At 51.9% G+C, this 19,618-nt stretch overlaps 2 protein-coding genes across 3 annotated transcripts in view; both read right to left on the bottom strand.

Annotated features, from left to right (window-relative positions):
* Positions 1 to 53: 53 nt before the first annotated feature.
* On the bottom strand, positions 54 to 15,683 carry HMOX2 (heme oxygenase 2). 2 transcript variants are annotated; one of them, XM_068907816.1, is made up of 6 exons: positions 15,616 to 15,683; positions 6,022 to 6,137; positions 4,087 to 4,204; positions 2,763 to 3,254; positions 1,569 to 1,689; positions 54 to 1,490 (listed from the first exon to the last, which is right to left on the bottom strand). In XM_068907816.1, exons 2-6 carry the CDS (start codon positions 6,102 to 6,104, stop codon positions 1,363 to 1,365), a joined length of 942 nt encoding a protein of 313 aa, XP_068763917.1. In that variant the 5' UTR covers positions 6,105 to 6,137; positions 15,616 to 15,683; the 3' UTR covers positions 54 to 1,362. The 2 variants fall into 2 exon arrangements, with proteins under 2 accessions (XP_068763917.1, XP_068763916.1); XM_068907815.1 differs by lacking the exon at positions 15,616 to 15,683 and adding an exon at positions 11,052 to 11,194.
* LOC104143888 (zinc finger protein 436) overlaps positions 14,609 to 19,618 on the bottom strand; it is an 8,535-nt gene continuing 3,525 nt past the window's right edge. The window contains exon 3 of the mRNA XM_068907814.1: positions 14,609 to 16,807. Coding sequence (XP_068763915.1) covers positions 15,621 to 16,807 — 1,187 coding nt within the window. The 3' untranslated portion in view covers positions 14,609 to 15,620. The remainder of the gene's footprint in view (positions 16,808 to 19,618) is intronic.

The following is a 19,618-nucleotide window of genomic DNA, read 5'->3' as shown; positions in this document are numbered from 1 at the left end:
TAGTGACAGGACAAGCACCAACAGGAACAAACTGAAACACAGGAAATTCCACCTGAACATAAGGAAAAACTTCTTTACTTGGAGACAGTTCAGAAACCATCTGGAGAGCATCCTGCTCTAGGTGACCCTGCTTGAGCAGGGGGCTTGGACTAGATGATCTTTAAAGGTCACTTCCAACCTCAGCCATTGTGTGATTCTGAGTGAAGCATCTCCTCCCAGCACAGCTGGAGCAGAGCAGGCAAGATGTGCAGGACCCCCAGCTGGCAGGGAGGGCACAAGGGTCTTGGGGCTCAGAGCTAGAAGGCAGAAGCATCCTGACACAGCCTCTGGCCTCAAAGAGGGCAGAAGGCACAAGGGCAAAGGCACATACAGTGACAACACCTGGCTTAACCTAGGCCCTGTAAGGAGCAGCAGCAGGCACTTACTGCAACTTTTTCCTCTCACAGGAACTGGGCAGGGGGGAAACCTATGGGGAGGCAGCAGGGAGAAGGTGGGGACTAAGGACAGCAGTGTCTCTGGGGAACAGCATGGGTCAGTCTGACAGGAGTCTCAGGAGATGAGTAGGACAGTGTGGGAGTCTGTTTCTCTATTAGCCTCCCTCTCCAGCCTTCCACATCCCTGATAGGTACCTATAACCCTTGTTTCCTACCACATAATGATGCACTTTTGGCTTTCCCCTGCTGCAGCATAGCAACTTTTTATTCCCATCAAGGCTTCAGCAAAAATCAATGTTGCACAATAAACATGTCACCTTCATACCCCCACCCACACATTTGGTCCTGTCCTCTCATCCAGGGAGCACTGCCCTCCCTCTAACCATCCTGTAAGAGGGCAGAGTCCTTCCAACACAAGTTACACTTGGTCCCCAGGACACTGGAACAAGCAGTACATTCCTTCCCTGAACTAATAGCCCTGTGGCATAGCCACTGTAGCATTACTGTACCTCTCCAGCAGTTTCTCATGATAGGAAACTTGAGTGCTCTTCACCAAAAAGACTGATGGCACCTTCCTGGGATGCTCCTTCCAGGAAGGAGATGGAAAGCCAAGCGCATAAAGCCTTTGCTAGTACAGGACAAGACATTTGCAGCCTTACAAGTTGCCCCAGTCCGAATAGAGCAGTGCCAACCTGGAATCCTCATACCCACTCACCAACACAATCCTGTACACTAGTTTGCTAAGACATTATATTACAATGCTTGCATTACTCATGTGCAGAAAGTCCTGGACAGTCCCTCTGGATTCTGTTTATTGTCTTACTTCCACCCTGCAGTCATCTCCACCAATAGCAGGGGAACAGTCTGAAGAAGGACAGGGTGCACCTCTCCTTTTGCCACCATGTAGAGCTGCAGACTGCTCTTCCCATCACATTACGTACCACGCTGCAACTCCTGCTGCCACAGCAACACAAGCCGCAAGGATCAGCTGCACTATGGGCTGCTTTGCCAAGGTCACAGCAGCATGATAGGGACAGCCAGGTCCTGCATTGCCAGCTACAACACAGAAAACACCATTAGTGCTGCCAATCCCTTGCTGTATCTATACTGCAACCGTCATTGCCTAAAACCTACCTAGTTTGTCTGCATAGTAAGGGCATTTGCGTAGGTCTCCTTTTCCATCGTGGATGGGGACGCCTCCATCTTGGGCTTCTTCTGTTAGGGACATGCCAATCTTGTCCAGTTCATCAAATACCTGTAAGTGGTCACAGTGAGTGCATGAGGCAGGCAGAGCTGTACAGCTTTCACTCAGATCAATTGAAGATCTGGAGAACAGGAAAAGTCATTTCTACCTCCATCCACCCAAATAGCAAGTAGAGCATTTGCTTCTATTTCAGAAAGCCTTGCAGGCAGGCACTTGGCAAGATGTAGCACATGCTACACCTCTGAGAAGGCACAGCCTGTACCAAGAGCATCTCAGGTTAGACCTCCGTATCCAGGAGCACACATGGCATGACCCTGCTGCATCCACAGCAGGCTGGAAGGCAAGCAAGGATGAGGCAGTGAGCTCTCCCTTCCCTTCTCTAGACCTTCTCTAGGAAATCACTGCTCCTGTTCAGAGGAGTCAGGCAGCCCCTTCCAGCTCCACTGCCAGGGGTTTCTGTAAGGATCTGACACAAAGGAGCCTACTACACCCCCACCACATTTCTGACCAGCTTAAACCACAAAGAACTGCTAGAGGCACAGATTAAGACTTCAGTCCAGTAACTGAGACTATGCCCCCTCTGTCTACGGCAGGGGACGGCTCAGTCATTCCATGCAAGATGCAAGTATTGTGGGAAGGAAGAGAGGCCATGGGCTAGAGGCCTTTTTGCCCACTGGACAACATCTCAGATCTCCAGGTGAGTCAGGAGGTGTACTATAACCTGGAAGGGGCAATGGTGAGATGACAGCATGAGAGCAGGCATCTAGGCTCAAGCTGTTTAAAATTATCTCAAAGTTAGAGCTCTGCTTTAGAGCCACCCAGCCCATTGGAATGTTATAGTCCAAGATGTCTCAGTTTAGTCCTAATCAAAGGCTCAGGTATAGCAACAGTGTGCAGGGAGAAATTCCTGCCCAATACTTGTCAGGTGTCCAGGAGGTAGCAGAAGAGCTCTTCAGACCAGATTCCCACACAAGACAAAGGCAGAATCCTGCTGCCCCCCAGTGGAGGGGACCCAAACCACTTTTCCAGATGAGCAGTTTGCCTGCATTAACCTGGGCTCAGGAGCTGGTGCGGAGCTAAAAGCAGCAGCACCTACAGGGATAGAGACTCAAGGGATTTGATACCTGCATGTTAAATCTGAAAGCCCTGTTGGCTTCTTCCACAATCCTTTCCTTGGTGTTCTTGTCCAAGTCTAGAGCATTCATCCTGGCCCTGTAGAGTTGCTTGAACTGTTGTGCATTGGAAATGTTTTCAAATATGTAGAACTGGATCCCTTCCTCAGTACTGGGCAGCTTCAGGGCCCTCTGGGCTACCTTCCTCAGCACCTGGCCACCTGAGAGGTCCCCCATGTAGCGTGTATAAGCATGGGCCACTAACAACTCTGGCTCATGCTGTCCCACATGATGGATTCTGTCCACATAATGCTTAGTTGCTTCTGAACACTGGATCTTCTCCTTCCAGTCTTCTCCATAGAAATATTCCATGTCTTTGACCAATGCTTCTCTCCGGTGGAGCTCTAGAGGGAAATACAGAGGGGCAAAGACTGGGTTGTCTTTGTTGCGATCCATTTCCTCTTCCAGAGCAGAGTACGTGAAGTAGAGTGCCACAGTAGCCAGCTACGGACAAAGCACAGCTAACATGAGAAGTTACTCACTCAATCTGTACATCACACCTTCTGCACCTTGTGACTACTCCCCTCCAGAATGGGGCTTGGGCCCACAGGGAGAAAGCCCCAGGGCTCTGCACAAAACCAGCCTGGAGAGCCCATACCAAGCTTGTATTGCCTGAAGGACCAGAGGCTCTTCACCTAGTTTCATAATAAAATTGCCTGCAGAGCATGCGCTGAGAACTACTAGTCCAACATTGCTGACTGCATGCTCCGGGCCTCCTATCAGCTTGAGAGCAAGGCATAGGGACTGACTTCACCCAAGAGGTGCAAGTAGCACCAGCACCCTAGTGCCACAGGGGACTACTGCATATGGCCCAAGATCTTCAGGATCAGGCAGTGCTGCTCAGACCCAAAAATCCATCTCTTCTGTACAGATTAAATAGCAATATGTCCTGGCACCTATGGAGGAAAAACTAATCCCCAGGGGATGGAATAAGCACCACAGGCCAGCCAGGATTTTACCTCTATGAGGCTGCTCATCCCATCAGTATCTTTGCAGCAGCCACAGCTGCCTGTCCTTGAGCAGTCAGCCGTGTGGCCAGAAACCTACACCTAAAGCAAACTTGTGCCTGGCCAGCATGCTCATCACCATCCTGAATTCTAGCTGTAGGACACACTGGATGGGATCCCCTGACAAGAGCCCTCCAGTAATTTTAACTACCAGAAACCCCTCTCAGCACAAGCCAGTGGTGCTCAGCTTCAGTAAGTCTTCAGTATGCATCAGTCATTGGATATATCAGTAAAGAGCTTCTCTGCCAAGAAAGTGGAACAGCACTCACCTTGAAAACCTCCTTCTTGATCTGTCCTTTCAGGAAGTCTTTGACAAACTTAGAATTCTCTGCATGATCATGGGATTCCTTTGTTCCCTCCTTCAGCAGCTCCGAGAGGCTGGTGGGACTGCAGCCAAAAAAAAAAAAAGGGGGGAGAGCTCCACTGATGTCAAGCTTCCTCATGCAGCACCAAGTTCATCCCTGCTGTGCTTTGAGGGACCCCATGCTCCCTGAATCTCTGGTGCAGTTTGGAGCAGATACACAGGGATAGGCAGCAGCCTCTCCCAGGGACCTGACATGGTTGGGAGAGATAAGGCCTGCACACGTAGGCCCTCATCTGCCAGACTTGCCATTTTAAAAGGCTCAGTACTTGCCAGGGGCTCAGACAGGCTGCTGAAACAATTGTCAAGGATCTTTGATCCTTGGACCATTACTTTTGCTGCTCATTTATGCAAGCCTCAACAATAACACCAAAGGCAACCTTGAGTATATCAAGAGCCACCACAGGGGCAGTGGTAAAGGGGCACAGGAGCTGTGCTGGCGCTCATCCTGGAAGTGAAAGACGCACACATAGATGCTCACATAGAAACAGATGCACACATGTGCAAGACCTTGGCTTTCATGATCAGAGTATCAAGGATAGCCAACTGCTGGGGAGAGATGGGATCCAAATAATGAAACAGGACAAGATCATCTTTGAAAAGCTTGTTTGTCCTAAATTATGTTGTTTTGGGGGATTTCTACAAGTTCTCCTTCCAAGACCTCTGATCTTACACTACAGCCACTGCACCTACCTGGAGTTTGGTACAGTTACCAACAACTTACATGAATAATGCCACAGTGCAGCTTACATAGTTATTTTGACTGTGGCTTGCTGTACATGGTGCGTTCACATTAATTTTTAAAATGAACCTTGAACACTCCAGACTCATGCCACCAACAGGCTAGAGAAAATTGGATGTGATAGGAGAAGCAGGTATCACTAACTTCTCATGAAGCTGAGCCTGTTAAGTAAAAAAGTCAACTAGCCTGTCTAGGTGTTTTGAGAAGCATCCCACCCCCCCCATTTTCAAGTCTGAAGCTTTTACTTTGAGCATGTTTCAGTGCATGCATGGGAAAACAAGTACATCATGTTCATCTGCACACAGCTACTCATTGTATGGATGGAGAACTGAACAACTCCTTGTATCTTTGAAGGAGTACGTGAAATAACTGTTCTTTAGGACATCACATTACAGCATCAGTTCTAGTCTCTGTAGGAACAGATGCAACTACATCCTCCCCTCAAGTGCTGAGCGGCTCCAGTCCCAGCTAGACAGATTCTTGCCTCAGCTTATTCAAGCTGTTCCACATCCACTTTTCAATTCAATTCCACAGACATTACAAAAAGGCTACAGAGGGACATAAATGAGTAAGGAGATTACAGAACTTCATTTACCAGTGTTTGAATTTGTCTTTTAAACTAGTCTCTGGGGAAGAGATCCCTGCATAAACCTTCGGGTATTGCGCAAAGGCAAGAAATGCAGCTCACTAGAGCAGAGTTCACCTCTAGAGTCATCTTTCAAAAGAAGTAGTTGCTATCACATGAGACACTGACCAGCAAGCCATGAAAGGCTGGTTCACCTTGGCCAGGAAGGGATAAACAAGATTGCCAAATGGTCAAAGCATTTCTGAAATGTGACTTCAGTGGCACAGATTGAGAAGTATCTCCCTGTTGTCAGCCTCAGCCAGACATTTCCTTCCCGTCCCTCCCACCTGTGGACTTTTGATTAAACAGACTCTACTACATAGAACTTGATTTGGCAACGCACCCCTTTTAGTCACCTATTACAGTCACTCATTCCTTTTTGGAGGAATGAAAGGTTCACTCTTGCCCAGAGACTTTCCTGTCTCGCCCAGGACAGGATCTGGGCCATGTTGCAAGACAGGGCCAGCAGGACTCACCTGACATTGTCATCTTCTGTTTCCTCATAGTGAAAGTTTTCCCCTTCTTCTCCCCTCTCTGAGCCCTCCATAACCGATGGCATGGCTCCACAGATGAATGCTGGAGACTAGGCAACCTGAAAGGCAAGATTAGAGAGGGATCTTGGAGGAAAAGCTACCTTAACAGGGGGATTGAATGGTTAGGAAGTACAGAGCAGTCTCAAAGAGAGCCTTGGAGAGCTGCATCACCACACAGGCTGGCGAGGAGCAGCCCCTTGCCATCCTCACTGTACACCAAAGCACTTGCAGGTGAGCAGTCTTACTTGTTCAACTCACCTATCCCAGAGGAACCTCCTAACACTAACACCTAGCTCACAAAATATTAGCCTTGGAGACCACCTACAATACATGAAGCAGCCTGTATTAGGTTTCCCACTTCAGGATGGGCCCTGGCTGAGGAGGGCCAGAGACTTTGTGTTAGAAATCTGCACTGCAGTTATGAGCAAGCTGCTTTTCACTGGTGCTGCCAACTCTCTCCTCCAGTGAGAGAGCAGAATAACTGCAAAGGGGAGCACCTCTCCTCCAGAGATGCTATCTCAACCAGCTTCACTTCTGCAGCAGTGCAGAGCCTCCCCAGAAGAAAGCAGCAATGAATTAGGCCAGCTAAGCTCTGAAGGCAGAGAACTCAAGATCTCCCCTACAACAGGGGATTTGAAGGGGAAACTGCAAAGCAGGGGCAGATTCTACAACTCTGCCTTTCCTGGGCTGTACTCCATGAGAAGGCAAAGCAGACGCTGTCTGAACAGAGCGAGCTGCAGAGAGTACTCCTGCTACCACTGCTCAAACACTCTTCTCCAGGAGTTTAAAGTAAAACTGGTTAGGCAGAAGTAACTGGGATCTTCCTCACCAATATGAAAAGGAAAAAAAAATCTCCTCCTCAGATGGGGCAGGATTGCACAAGCAGCTCCCAGATCCAGAGCAAGACACCTGGCTTATACCAGGTGGACCCCCTGGTTAAGCCATAAATCCAGCAACAGCATTTATAAAATGGACCAGTAATCAGCTTTGTGCTGAGCAACACCATCAACTTACAGGCAGGCTTGCCAGATAAGCACTGAACCGAGCACCTTGCCAGTGCTTCAGTACACGCTTGCTCTAAAGGAGCCATCCCTCATGCTCCCCCCCGCTTCAATTCAAGGCTCCTTAGGTGGGCTGCATCTGCAGACACACTGCTCAGCCCATGTTTGGAGGCTGGGAGAACAGTAAACAAGATAAGGAGCTGACAGCATGCCAAGCTAGTTAGCATGAAGCCAGGGTTGGCAGATGGGTTGCTGGCTCCCAGCTTACAACAGGCTAATGCAGAAGAGCACTAGTTATAAATTAACTGCCCTCCAGTTCCTCACATCAGGGTTGCTAGTCCCCTTTGTTTTCCAGTCACTCTCACTGCCCTCAACACTTCTGCAGAGAAGTGCTCTGCAGACAGCCTGGAGCACAGGGAGCTGGGTCAGAGCACACATCCCTGGGCACAGTACAGCAAGTCCCTCTGACTCAGGCCCAGCACCCACTTTCAGGAGCATGTTACCAGGGTGAACGTGTCACCTGTGACCATGCAGTCACCAGGAAGGAGCCTCCCCCCAAGTAGAAGCACTGATGGGGACCTTACAGAACCAACTAAAGCATTATTTCATGATGTGAGAAAGCCCAGTTCAGCAGCAAGATTCATGACGGGCAACAACCCTACAACCCCACCACTACACCTCCCTACAGGGCAAGCCACAGCACAGCCTCCGCATCCTTGGGATGGAGATGTTTAGGGCAGGATTACATAGCCAAGGGATACAGACGCACAGGGACAAGGGCTCAGAGAGATCTGAGGAAACCAAGCTTAGGTTCTATATTGTCTCTCTGATCGTTAACAGCAAACGTGTTTACTCTAGAATAGCTACTGGGTCAGCAAACAGTAGCTACCTCCGCTCACCAGAGCTGCACTCAGGCTTCAAACATCAGGAAGTACCTATCCTGAGGAAGGGAAATCAGGGCAGAGAAGCTAAACCACCTGCCCCAGTTCAGGCAGAAGCCTGCCACGGGGTACAACTGGGAGAAGCCCACTCACCCAGCAGCTCAGCAAGGCAGCCAGACTTCTGCCACCACAGGTGTGCAGGGCTTCATAATGCCCTGGCTTTCTGTCCAGCTTAGTTCAGGCCTGGCTCTGCTCAAGAGATGCAAATCCTAAACTTCAACTAGATGAACTAGTTCCAGTTTGTCTTATACTCCCAGAGAGCTAGGATCCTGGAGGCAGGGCGTGCTACCTTTAGGCACTGCCAGGCCTGCAACAGCTGCAGATACAGATGAGCAGTGAGCCTATAGCTATGAAGGGCACTTCAGGATTGCTCATCCCTTAGAGGAGGCACAGAGTAGAAGATAAGTCCAACACAAAGGAGTTCACCAGATCAAACATCAGAAACTACAGTAACTAAAAGCAACAACTGTTAGAGGCTCCCAGTGGTCAAATATACATAGCATGGCTCCTGAGATCATCTTTGGGCAAGACAACAGGTCTGCTGACTTACCTCTTAGAGCCTTCACATCTATGCCCAAGAACCACTTCGGTATTTAGCTGCACTCACCAACGCTGGAGCTCGGCACTGTATGTTCTATACAGGCCATACAATGGAGAAGTGCTTCTACAACGTGAATGGCTTTAGATAAAAACAATTGATCAGAGCAATGAATTCTTGCCCCAGTAACACTGGCTTGTGCTAGAAAAGGATAGCAGGCAAAGTCTCATTTTAAGACTCTGATGCACTCTCAGACATGCATGTCCCAGAGTGCTTTTTTCTTTGGGGGGGGGGGGGGAGGAGGGCAGGCAAGAAGAGGAAAGAGGTAAAGGAGGAATAAAGGCTGTTTGACATCCTCTTCTCTACAGCAGTAGATGGGGCAATGGCGACACCAGCCCCTACAGCCAGAGGTCAGGGCAGTATAAGCACAAGAAAATATGCAAGCTAAGATTTTCCCTGATAGTCTCCAGTACAGACATCTCCCTGATGAGCCACGAACTCAAGGGGCAAGTCAGCACATGTCAAAACCCTATCCTTTTCAGTATTAGGATATGTCATGAAAACTTGGCGGAGGGGAAATCACAGGGTACTACAACTCTCACGTCACCATGAACTATTGCTCTTATTCACAAATTGGTAATCGAAACCCCAAGATGGTCACTGGCCAGCGCACTGGTTTCTTGGGGCGTCTGCTCTTCTGAAAGAGGCAGTGTCTTACACACTGAAAGGGAGGTTCTCACAGCTGCCTGCCTTCACTCCAGAGACTGGAACGTTTGCTACGAGGAGCTCTGCCCGTCAGGACCCTGGCTGATGTTCAGAGTAAACACGCACCTCTCCAGCGCCCTGACAGCAGCCTGCCTGGGGGGAATCCAACAGCTAGAAGAGTCAGGATAGCAGAGCTGGAGAAACACAGTGAAGGTTTGTTACAGAACAGCTCAGCGCTACAAACTTCTCTAGTAATGGTTTTCAAGCCCTCCTAGAAACTATCCCATCCTCATCTAGTCAGTTATTAGTTTTCCTTATGCATGTTTGCATAACTTTGCATTCAAGGTGAACAGCCATTCTCTGTACAGGAAGCTAGCCGAGACACCCCAATAACCCCTAGATTTTTGAAGGGCATAAAAGTAGACACTGATGCTGCAGGTTTGCTTTGCTTGGGCACTCTCAGCAGTTCAATAATTCACAGAACACCTACCCAGTACAGAGTTCACGCTTTGTATTACACTCGCATGCAACTTCAAGGCAATAAGTTTGCAAGTGTTAAAGCAAGGGCACAAGTAGCAGCACACAGCTGGACCTACCCAAACATCTCTCCAGCAGAGACAAAACCCTTCAAGCTTAGTAGCCTGAAGAGTTATCACAAAGGTAGCTTAGCAATAGCATTAGGAAAGCTTCACATCTCCTCCTCCCCCGGAATATCTGGCACTGGCTGCTGTTGGAAATCAAAACCCATAGAACAAATTACTGCATTTTCCCCTGACACTGCTCATTCACCCTTGATCCCAGGTGAGTTTAAGACTTGCTCTAGACACAGCATAAACATATGCAGTATCGCAAGTCTCGGGCACTGCTAGTCTAGAAGTGCATTTTTCCCTGTTGGCTAAGAGAGGGGTACAAGGGACAGGTTAGTTACTCACTGTGGGGAGTGACAAGTACCCAGGAACACACTGAAGAGCCCTTGCCATGAGGGGAGCCAGCCCCTGCCCTGCCTCGGCCAGCAGGCGGTTCAGGCTCCCAGTGCCCTCCCGAGGGGAGGCTGCGCTCAGCCAGATGCGCCCGTGACACCCCCAAGCAGGGCCAGCAACTAGCGTCCACAGCAGACGCGTGTAAGGCGGTGCTGGGGGCAAGCACGAAGCATTGTGAGGCCTGAATGCGACACTTGTTCCATCTAACAATGGAAGAGCGGGGACAGCAAAAGGCCTCCGAGACCGTCCTCTTCCAGGCTCTCCAGAGAGCTGGGCCAGGGCAGGGAGAGCCGAGGGACGCGAGCGGGCTCCCCCGTGCCCGCGGGGGTCACGGCACGGGACCTCCCTCCGCCCTCCGCTCCAGGGGCGGCGGGCGGCTCTGCCGACGCCGGCCCACGGACCGGAGGGAGGCCCCGCGACACGGGGGGCGCGTCCGAGACCGTCCGCCCGCGGCCCGGTTCCAGCGGCCAGGAGCGGAGCGGGGACGGAGCGCAGCTCGGCGGCGGCTCTCGCCCGGAGGAGCCCCGCCTGCCCGGCGGCCGCCCGAGCCGCACAGGGCGGCGGGGGCCTCGCCTCCCGCGGCGCCTCCGGCCGCCCCGCCGCTCTCACCAAGGGGCCGGCGGCGACGGACAACGCGCGAGCCACGACGGGAGGCGCCTGCGGGACCGCCCGGCTGAGGCGAGGGCCCGGCGGAGGGAGGCCGCGGCGCCGCAGCCCGGCCCCGGCTCGGGAGCGGCCCCACCGGCGCACCGGAGCCGCGGCCCCCGCCCGCGCCGCGTTGCCATAGAGACGCGCCGCGCGCACTCACCCCAGCGCCGCCGCCGCTCGCACGCCGCCCCAAAGCGCGAGACAAAGACCCCCGCCGGCCGCCGGTAATTTATTCAGGAGGCGGTGGCGACGCGGCGAATCAGGAACCACCGACGCCACGCGCCGGCGCCTCCCATTGGGGGAGGCGGCCGGGACGTCACACAGGGGCGTTCTCCTCCACCGCCCCCCGCCCCACCTCGCCCAGCCTTCGGCCAACGGCGGCGCGGCCGTTGCTGGAGGCCCCGCCCCGGGGCGGCCGGCGCGTGGCACCGCGCAGGCGCAGGCGGGGCTTCCCCTGCCGGCGTGGGCGCGTCGCCTCCTGCGGCCGGAGCGGGGCGGCGGCTCGGGAGCTCGGTTGGGAGGGGCCTGCGTGTCCTCGGGGGGGGAAAACGCTATGAACAGCTGCGAAGGAAGCCCGGCGGCGGGGGGAGGTCTCAGAGCCGGCAAGTTTGTCTGCAGAAGGGAAGGCTCCTTCTGAGCGAGACAGTTTTGAGGGCTTTCTTCCGTGCTGGGGGGAAAAAAAAACCCCAAGAAGAAAACAATAAAGGGCAAAAACAAGACAGGAACATAAGGTTTCCCCTGGATGTTGGCAATTGCAACCAAGCCCCCCCGCGGGAAGGTGAGGATAACCCCCGGGGCCCTGCCGCACGCGGGCTCACGAAGCCGCCGCTCGCCCTTGCTGAGCCGGCTGTGTTGTGGGGGTCTGTTCTGGCATCCGAAGCTCAGCCCGGGTCTCTGCCAGGGCCCTGCATGCCTGGCCTGAGCCCAGCGCTGCCAAACCTCAGCGCATCCCTCAGCGCTGGGCCGCCAAGGCCCTCGCTTACTGTCCTTTTAACCGTCCGGCTTCGACTGCATCACGGCTGCTCACCTGCTGCGACTCTAGAGCTCTCCGGGGTCCGCCTAGCCCAGGGCACTGCCGGTGGCCACAGCCCACAGCGGCGGCCTGGGGGCAAGCGTGGCCGGCCGCTAACCCCGAGTGTGTGCCCAGCCTCCAGCAATGAGCAGAGCCAGGAGTTGCAAAGCGCTGGCTATAGACGCATCCATCGCCCGCCTCGCCCGAGGGCTGTGATTCACGGCACGCGCGTACACCTTCTCGCTGGAAGCTGCACGTGGAGCTGCTCTGGCCTCGCCTCTTCAGCTAAATGAACCCAGTGGCAGGGCTGGAATTCAGAGGAGCCTGAGAAAATGAGGATGTTATAAAGGGACAAGAGTCATCGCAAGGAGCTTCCTCTCTTGAAAAGTGTTGCCAGCATGTTCAGCCGACATAAAATGTACAGCCAGTGAGATTATGGGGCATTTTAGGAGCAAGCAGGGAGAACTGACACCGGCTTTCAGCACTCAGGACGTAAAGGCATGCTGGACTCCCCCTGCACACAGCACGTGTCTCGCTACCATGCAGCCCCAACAGCTCTAATCACTGGCCCATTTCTGCACCAACCCTGTTCTGCGTAGAAGAAAACCACCCCACCAAAGGGATGCCCTCTACAACTATCCCATCCTGTTTTTTCCTCCCTCCTCCTATGCAGGGAGGGGCGCTGCCTTCGGGCCCAGGTTTTACCACGCACCTTGCTTGGCGTGCAAAGCTTCAGTTTCTGCTCTTGCTTGTGGCCTGGCCGTGCTTCTGAGTTAGGATTCAGGCTTAATGTTTCCCCCTTCCCTGCTGAATGGAGTTTTGTGATTTCCTGCCTGTCTATCCAGCGGCCTCAGGCACCACTGAATCATTTTTCTGTCATTGCTTGTATATATTGCCTGTATAACCCTTTAGTCTGCCTGTGGTGTTTTTGCAGAGCTGAGAAAGCATCTCAATTCCCCAGTCAGTCTGGGGCTATTTCATTGTTTTACTGTGTGAAAGCAGCAGGAGAGGCAAGGCTCTGAGCGGCTCCCTGGCAGTGCTTGCTCTACCCCCGCGTGACATTAACTTGCTCCACAAGAAATGTAAAATTGCTCTACGGTCTGGCTTCAGCTCTGGGCACAGGAGCCACTAGTAAGTCTGGAGGTAGGAAAAAGTTGTCCATGCTCTGCTTTCTGATTCATGCAGCGTGTGCAGGGCAGAGGGTTTTATGAAACACCACAGTAGTGGATCTTCAGATCCTACCAGACCAGGCAGCTATTCTGGCCAGTAACACCACATACGCGACAGCCTGCACAAAGGCAAGTGGGTGATTTTACAGTGAGAGTCTAGGGGCTGAGGTTCAGTGGCTTTAGCTACAGAGCCAGAAACTTGGAGAAGATATGCTGAGAAAAGGGGTCAGCAGAGCACCAGGGAGAGATGGTTTAGGCAAAAATACAGTAGGAAATGAACATATTTCAGAGAAATAAAACCATGAACACAACTAGGGCATCACGTGAAAACCAAAAGTTGGACAGCCCCCGGCCAGGCCATTAGTGAGCTTCTCTAGCTGCTCTATTTTAGAGAGAAAGAATAAATCATTCAGTGAATTCCTCATGTAAAACAGGATCAGCATGAAAAGGCAGAATAGCAGGTGGAAGCATTTGCACGTCCAGCCTTTCAGATGGGAGCTTCCCCAACACGTCAACCTGGCCCATCAAAACAAAATTCACTGTCGTCGTTATTGTCACGTTCTTCCTCGTTAGCAGGTGTTGGACTTGACAAACCAGGCACTAGCTCCTTTCATTTGCCATCTTCAGCGTCAGACCAGTATTCAAAGAGAGCACAACGTGCCGTCACAGTCAGCACACAGACACAAACATTGCTTGGGTTTTACGCTCCCACCTCTGCGGAGTGGCTGTGCAGTAGCTGGGTGAGCCTGGCCCCTGTTCAGTGGCTGGGGAGAAGCTGGGTTTGTTTTGTCCCTCCATCATGACCCCTGTGCATCCCCCACATTTTCTATAAGCTGCTTTTAAAGCAGTAAAACCGCTGTCCGGCCCTGGGACGTCTGCATGCTGCTACATCCCTCGTGGACTCTTATCCTCCAGGGTCAGGAGTGAGACCCTCCGAAATGCTCACTGCCGCCTCCTCTGTGGTGACCCTTGCATCCAGGCGCTCTAGTACCGACACTGCTCCCCAGGCCAAGCCTGGCAGATCTCTTGGTCTCAGCTGGTGCTGGAAGGTTTCTAGACTGGACAGCAGTTCACCAGCCAGCCAGATACCATGGAAAGTACTAAACTGCAGGGAGCTGGCTACTGTGGTGTCTTCCTAAGAATAAATTAGATATCTGTGTGTGAGGAGAGTGATGCTGCAGCTCAAACCCACCATCCGGTATCATGCAACTTCCTCCATCAATATAGGAGTCTCTTGCGAGGAGGGGTGAGGGCATATTGCACAGGGAGCAGAGCCACAAACTACGCTGTATAGGGCTCCTGGCAAACCCTCACTGCAAGGCTCAGGGGTTCGAGCAGTACTGAGCTAGGGAAAACCCTGCTCTGTACCACATAGCACCCTGTATAAGGCAATGTTCATGATTACTCCCCGTTGCTGGTGTTCGAAAGCATCAACATCTAATGGCTACAGAGAGGTCAAGCACTGCTGCTGAATGACAAGAACTATACAAGATTCTGCTTGTGGTGGCAAAACAGCTGGGAAAATGGGGAAAATGCTATTTTTTAAAAGGTTTTATTTGGACACTTGGACATTTTAGAAATAATTAAGTCTCATTAACATACAATTCAGTTCTTACTCCCATATTTTCAGAAGGAACATTCAATTCCCACATTGGGGGGGGGGAAAAAAAGATCCTCAAACCTGTAACGCCAGGAAGCCCTTCCACACGGTTTCTAGAGAAAGGCTGGCTTCTCCAAGCAGAAACCCAATGAGCAGGAGTAGCACAAATTCAGCAACTGCGCAGATGCAGTTCCCACAGAGGCCTCTGGGCATTACCAAGGTGGGCATCAAGTACTACACACTTGCGCAGCGATTGCCACCAGTGTTTGCTGGCTCTGCTCCCCAGAGGGGTGGGCTAAGGCCTCAGACTGATGTCCTGTGAATGCAGCACACCACGCAGGACTCTGCCGTGCTGTGACCGAGCGTGCTGTTGGACACAGCTCGGGTGGGCAAATAGCAGGGAGGAGTTGAGGCACATCAGGCTTACAGCTTCTCTGTGCTACAGGCACAGACCACGGCCTGGAGTAGGTAATTCAGAGCCTCTAAACAAAGCAGTAGCAGGAAGGGAACGTGAGAGCTTTCATTTTGCTAACTAGAGCTTTGCACGCTCTCAGATGGTCCATTTAGTTCCCTCTGTAAATTGTCTGAAACATTGTGCGCACAGACAAAAGACAAGATACTTCCCTTCTCTTAAATATACCACCAAACATCTTGCAGCCTTTTCAAAGTGCTTTGTTCCTCTCCCTCTCCCAGGAGCTATCCCTCTGAACACCACCTCCTTCCTCTGCTCTGTCACACACTGTTCCCCAGACTCCCAATTCAGCTCCTTGCACCGACTCTCCTCTTCTTCCGTCTCTACCTTTTAGCACTCATTCTCCTAAAAAGAAATTGCTTTCACCCTCCAAAAGCAGGGTGGTTATTAGACTGAAAGGAGAGAGACCCTGGGCTTCACTTTCCCAGGAAAGCGCACAGGGTATCGGACACAACTGCTCCCCACACTCACCCCTCCTAGGGCTCCTCTCCCCTGTGGATCTGCTGGTGCCGGAGGAGCGCAGAGCTCACGGTGAAGCCCTTCCCACAATTGGTGCAGGCGTAGGGGCGCTCCCCAGTGTGGATCCGCCGGTGCTGGATGAGGTGGGCACTCTGCCGAAAGCTATCCCCACAGTCGGCACAGGCATAGGGCCGCTCCCCTGTGTGGACTCTGCGGTGCCGGAGCAGGGCCGACCTCCACAGGAAGCTCTTCCCACACTCAGTGCATTCGTAGGGGCGCTCCCCAGTGTGGAAGCGGCGGTGCTGGATGAGGTGGGAGCTCACAGTGAAGCTCTTTCCGCACTCGGTGCATCCATAGGGGCGCTCACCCATGTGGAACCGCCGGTGCTGGATGAGGGCAGAACTCACCGTGAAGCTCTTCCCACACTCGGAGCACTCGTACGGCTTCTCCCCTGTGTGCACCCGCTGGTGCTTCATGAGCTCAGAGCTCTGGCTGAAGCTCTTGCCACATGCTGCGCACTCATAGGGTTTCTCCCCTGTGTGGATTCTCTGGTGTCGTGTCAGGGCCGAGCTCACGCTGAAGCTCTTCCCACAGTCGCTGCACTCAAAGGGTTTCTCCCCCGTGTGCACTCGCTGGTGCTGGACCAGCTGCGAGTTCCCAGAGAAGCTCTTTCCACACTCGGCACACTTGTAGGGCTTCTCCCCCGTGTGGGTTATCTGGTGCCGGATCAGCTTTGAGCTCATACTGAAGCTCTTCCCGCACTCGGAGCACTCGTAGGGTCTCTCCCCCGTGTGGATTCTCTGGTGCTGGATGAGATGCGATCGCTGCCGGAAGCTCTCCCCGCACTCGGCGCAGCCAAAGGGTTTCTCTCCAGTGTGGATTCTCCGGTGCTGGACCAGGTTGGAGCTCACCCGGAAGCTCTTCCCACAGTCCCCACATATCGTCAGCCTCCCCGCAGCAGGATTTCTCTGCTGGCTGGGGTCTGGCAACCTCCTGAAACTTTTTCCACGTAGCGTCGCTCTGCTTTGCCTCTTCCCCAGGGGAGGTCTCTGAACCCTTTCTGACCTGCGTGGGTGAACAGGGTCCTGTTCAGGACTCTGGGAACTGTTCTCCTTGGAGAGTCCCGATAGTAAATCTGGATCCACTGGCCGAGGAATGCCCTGGTGGGGATTTTCCTCTTTCTTGCTCACAATCCTATCCTCAGCTGCAACAAAACAAGAATCCAGAGAGGAGTCACAGGCAAAAAAGGAAATTTTGTGCAGGGGAGATCAAAAGGGGCTAAATTCTGAAAGTTCAGGAGTTTTTATACTTATTATCAGTCTACTGATACTTCCCTCCTACTCAGGGTATTTTGCAGCGTTATAGGAACAAGCCCTGGAAGGAGCCCTGCATGCCTTGCAATAATTGGAGTCTACTAGAATTAACTAGAATCAACTTTATTTTATTAATTCGTCAAACCAAAACCACAGTGAAATTTCAGCTCTGAATCCCCGTTTCGACATTTAGAAGACTGTTTCCTGACGACTAATGAAGTACAGACAGTCCACAGAGAGAAATTCAGAAGGTCACCACCAGCAAGCCTGAGCAGCACAGTTAGGACTGCAGGAGGGGTTGCGGGGAGATAGCTGCTGCTTTACCCTCTAAGGACACAAACAGCAAACAACGCACAGCCCCTGCTCCACAGCAGTCAGTCCAGATTGTTACTGACTTTGCCACAAACTGCACGAAGCCATGAAGTCAGTCTTGAGCGCCTGCCAGAAAAGCAGCCAATTCTGCTCTGCTTTTAGGTCCTTTTGACATCATAGATGATCCCAGATAAGGAATCCTGCCTTCCGCATACAAGGTCAAAGCTTATAACTCACAGAGACTGTCGAGGCAGTGCCTGTACATAAGGAAGGATGGCTTGTGGGGCAGAGCAGCATGTGACACCTCTGTTCCTTTGCCAAATCAGATTCTCAGTTAAAGCAGATGTTAGAGGTGTACAAAGTCTTCTTCAATACAGACCAGACATCCCAAAGAACTACACTGAAAGTCACATAAGACAAAGCTCTTCCTCCCCCTGGGAGGACTCAGCAGTGCAAAGCCCAGTCCTGATGTGGGGGCAGCAGTGCTCCATCTAAAAGATGGACAGAAGATCCTGATGACCACTGACCAGGCTGTGGCTGTCACCCCTGCACCTGATCAGGCTGCCTGGCTCAGGGTGTGAGAACTCCTTGCACTGGCTTGGCCTCCACACTGCAAGAAGACGGATATTTGAAGTGTGCAGAAAAAAGCCAGTCCTTTGTATAGAGAGGGCTAGATATCAGGAACTACGTGCAAATTTGTTGTTTGGTAAGAGATCAAAGAGAACTGGGTGACCCATGCTCATGAGCTTTGAGAAAAAAGCTTTTCAAGTCTGCTCAGAGAAAGGAAGAAGGGAGGGACTGTTTGAAGCATGTGCCACTCAAATGGTCCCCAGACATCTCAAGTAACATTGGTAATCTAGAAAGTAAGAGGATGAGGAAAACTTAAAAACACCTCTAAAGAGGAACGACCTGTGTAAGGCTCTCCTTCTTAGGACTTTTGAAATGGCAGAGGTAGGAGAATACTCTGTGTAGACACAGCAAGATCTCAGCAAACGGGATTCATACAGAGTTGGTGGAAAGTCTAGAAAGTTTTAATACTAGCCTCCTGCCCAGGTTTGGGGGAGAGGAGCCTTTAAAGGTCAAGATCATGCTGGGCTCTGTAACATTCTCTTCTTGTTTTTGTAGGCTTCCCCACAGAGGATCTCCTGCTCTGTCAAAAGACTCACTGTATTGTATAGAGCATGCTCAACAAGCAGAACAAAGCCAGGCAGTTCCCACAGCGTTAGAAGTAAAGGTTTTGAGCTTGAAAGGAAAAAAGCTGCTCTTCCAGGATACTATATCTGGAAGTGTTACTAAAAGTTGGGCTGAGAGTCAGAGAAGGGCCATAGAGAACTGTCTCATTCAGCAGAAGGTTACTTGGATTACAACAGATGAAACCTTTATGCTCTGACTTGTGCTGCAGGTATTAGAGGGGGAGAGGGGGAGAGGGGGAGAGGGGGAGAGGGGGAGAGGGGGAGAGGGGGAGAGGGGGAGAGGGGGAGAGGGGGAGAGGGGGAGAGGGGGAGAGGGGGAGAGGGGGAGAGGGGGAGAGGGGGAGAGGGGGAGAGGGGGAGAGGGGGAGAGAAAACGCACAGAGAAGACATTGGCCCTAAGGCATGAGACATGCAGGCCACCTGGAGAGGCTTATGCCCATCTTTGAGCAGAAGAAAAGTAACTTTCCATCAGTGCAGAACAAATCCATTGCGAAAGGCACTGTTGGTGAAATATGGGTTCAAGGGCCAAGCCCACTGGAGACTCTCTGTGGCTGGTTCCACATTAGACACTGATAAACGTGAAACATGAAAAAAAGTGCATGTCAGTGGAAGTAATACTAGCTATACAGTTATCACTGCTTCCTAGGGCACAGGAAATGAACAAATTACCTGTCCTCTTATTCACATGAAGTCTCACAGAAGCATAAACTTTATGAATCTACATTGTACAGTCAATGCTAGGTCAGTAGAAAGCTTTGCCAAGACAAGACGCTTGCAAGACGCTTCCAGGGTATTTACACAGAGCAGCAACTCCTTCTAGCACACTGCTGAAGTGTGGTTTGGTGAGCAATCCTAACCAGTTTGAAAGCATGTACCCTCAATATTGCTGTGGGCTTTGCTGTCAGTGGAGAAACGTAGCTTGTTGCAGGCTTACTGAGGGCTTATGCATGAAATCACTGGTAAAACAGGACCTGTGAAGCATGCACCCTTTTTGCTGTCGGGCAAGGGTAAATAGATGTCAGAGGGATGTACGTGGGGTGTAGAAATGGCAACACACACCTCTGGAGAGAGGCATCACATCCAAGTTTAAGACCGGTCAATCAGACTAATAGATTTCCAGATGATCTCTATAGACTATATGGACTTTCAGGGGTGAAGGGTGAGTTGCTGTTGGCTATGTTTTAACCAAAAGTATGG

This window comes from Struthio camelus, chromosome 15 (genome assembly GCF_040807025.1).
Source record: "Struthio camelus isolate bStrCam1 chromosome 15, bStrCam1.hap1, whole genome shotgun sequence".
NCBI classification, from domain to species: Eukaryota; Metazoa; Chordata; class Aves; order Struthioniformes; family Struthionidae; genus Struthio; species Struthio camelus.
This window is presented reverse-complemented; position numbering and strand designations above follow the sequence as displayed.

Bases quoted from the DNA above. Each gene is read 5' to 3' on its own strand.
- HMOX2 (XM_068907816.1), bottom strand. From the start codon at position 6,104: ATGCCATCGGTTATGGAGGGCTCAGAGAGGGGAGAAGAAGGGGAAAAC. The intron at 4,205-6,021 runs GTGAGTCCTGCT...TTTTGGCTGCAG, and splicing joins ACAGAAGATGACAATGTCAG to TCCCACCAGCCTCTCGGAGC. The intron at 3,255-4,086 runs GTGAGTGCTGTT...CTTTGTCCGTAG, and splicing joins TCAAGAAGGAGGTTTTCAAG to CTGGCTACTGTGGCACTCTA.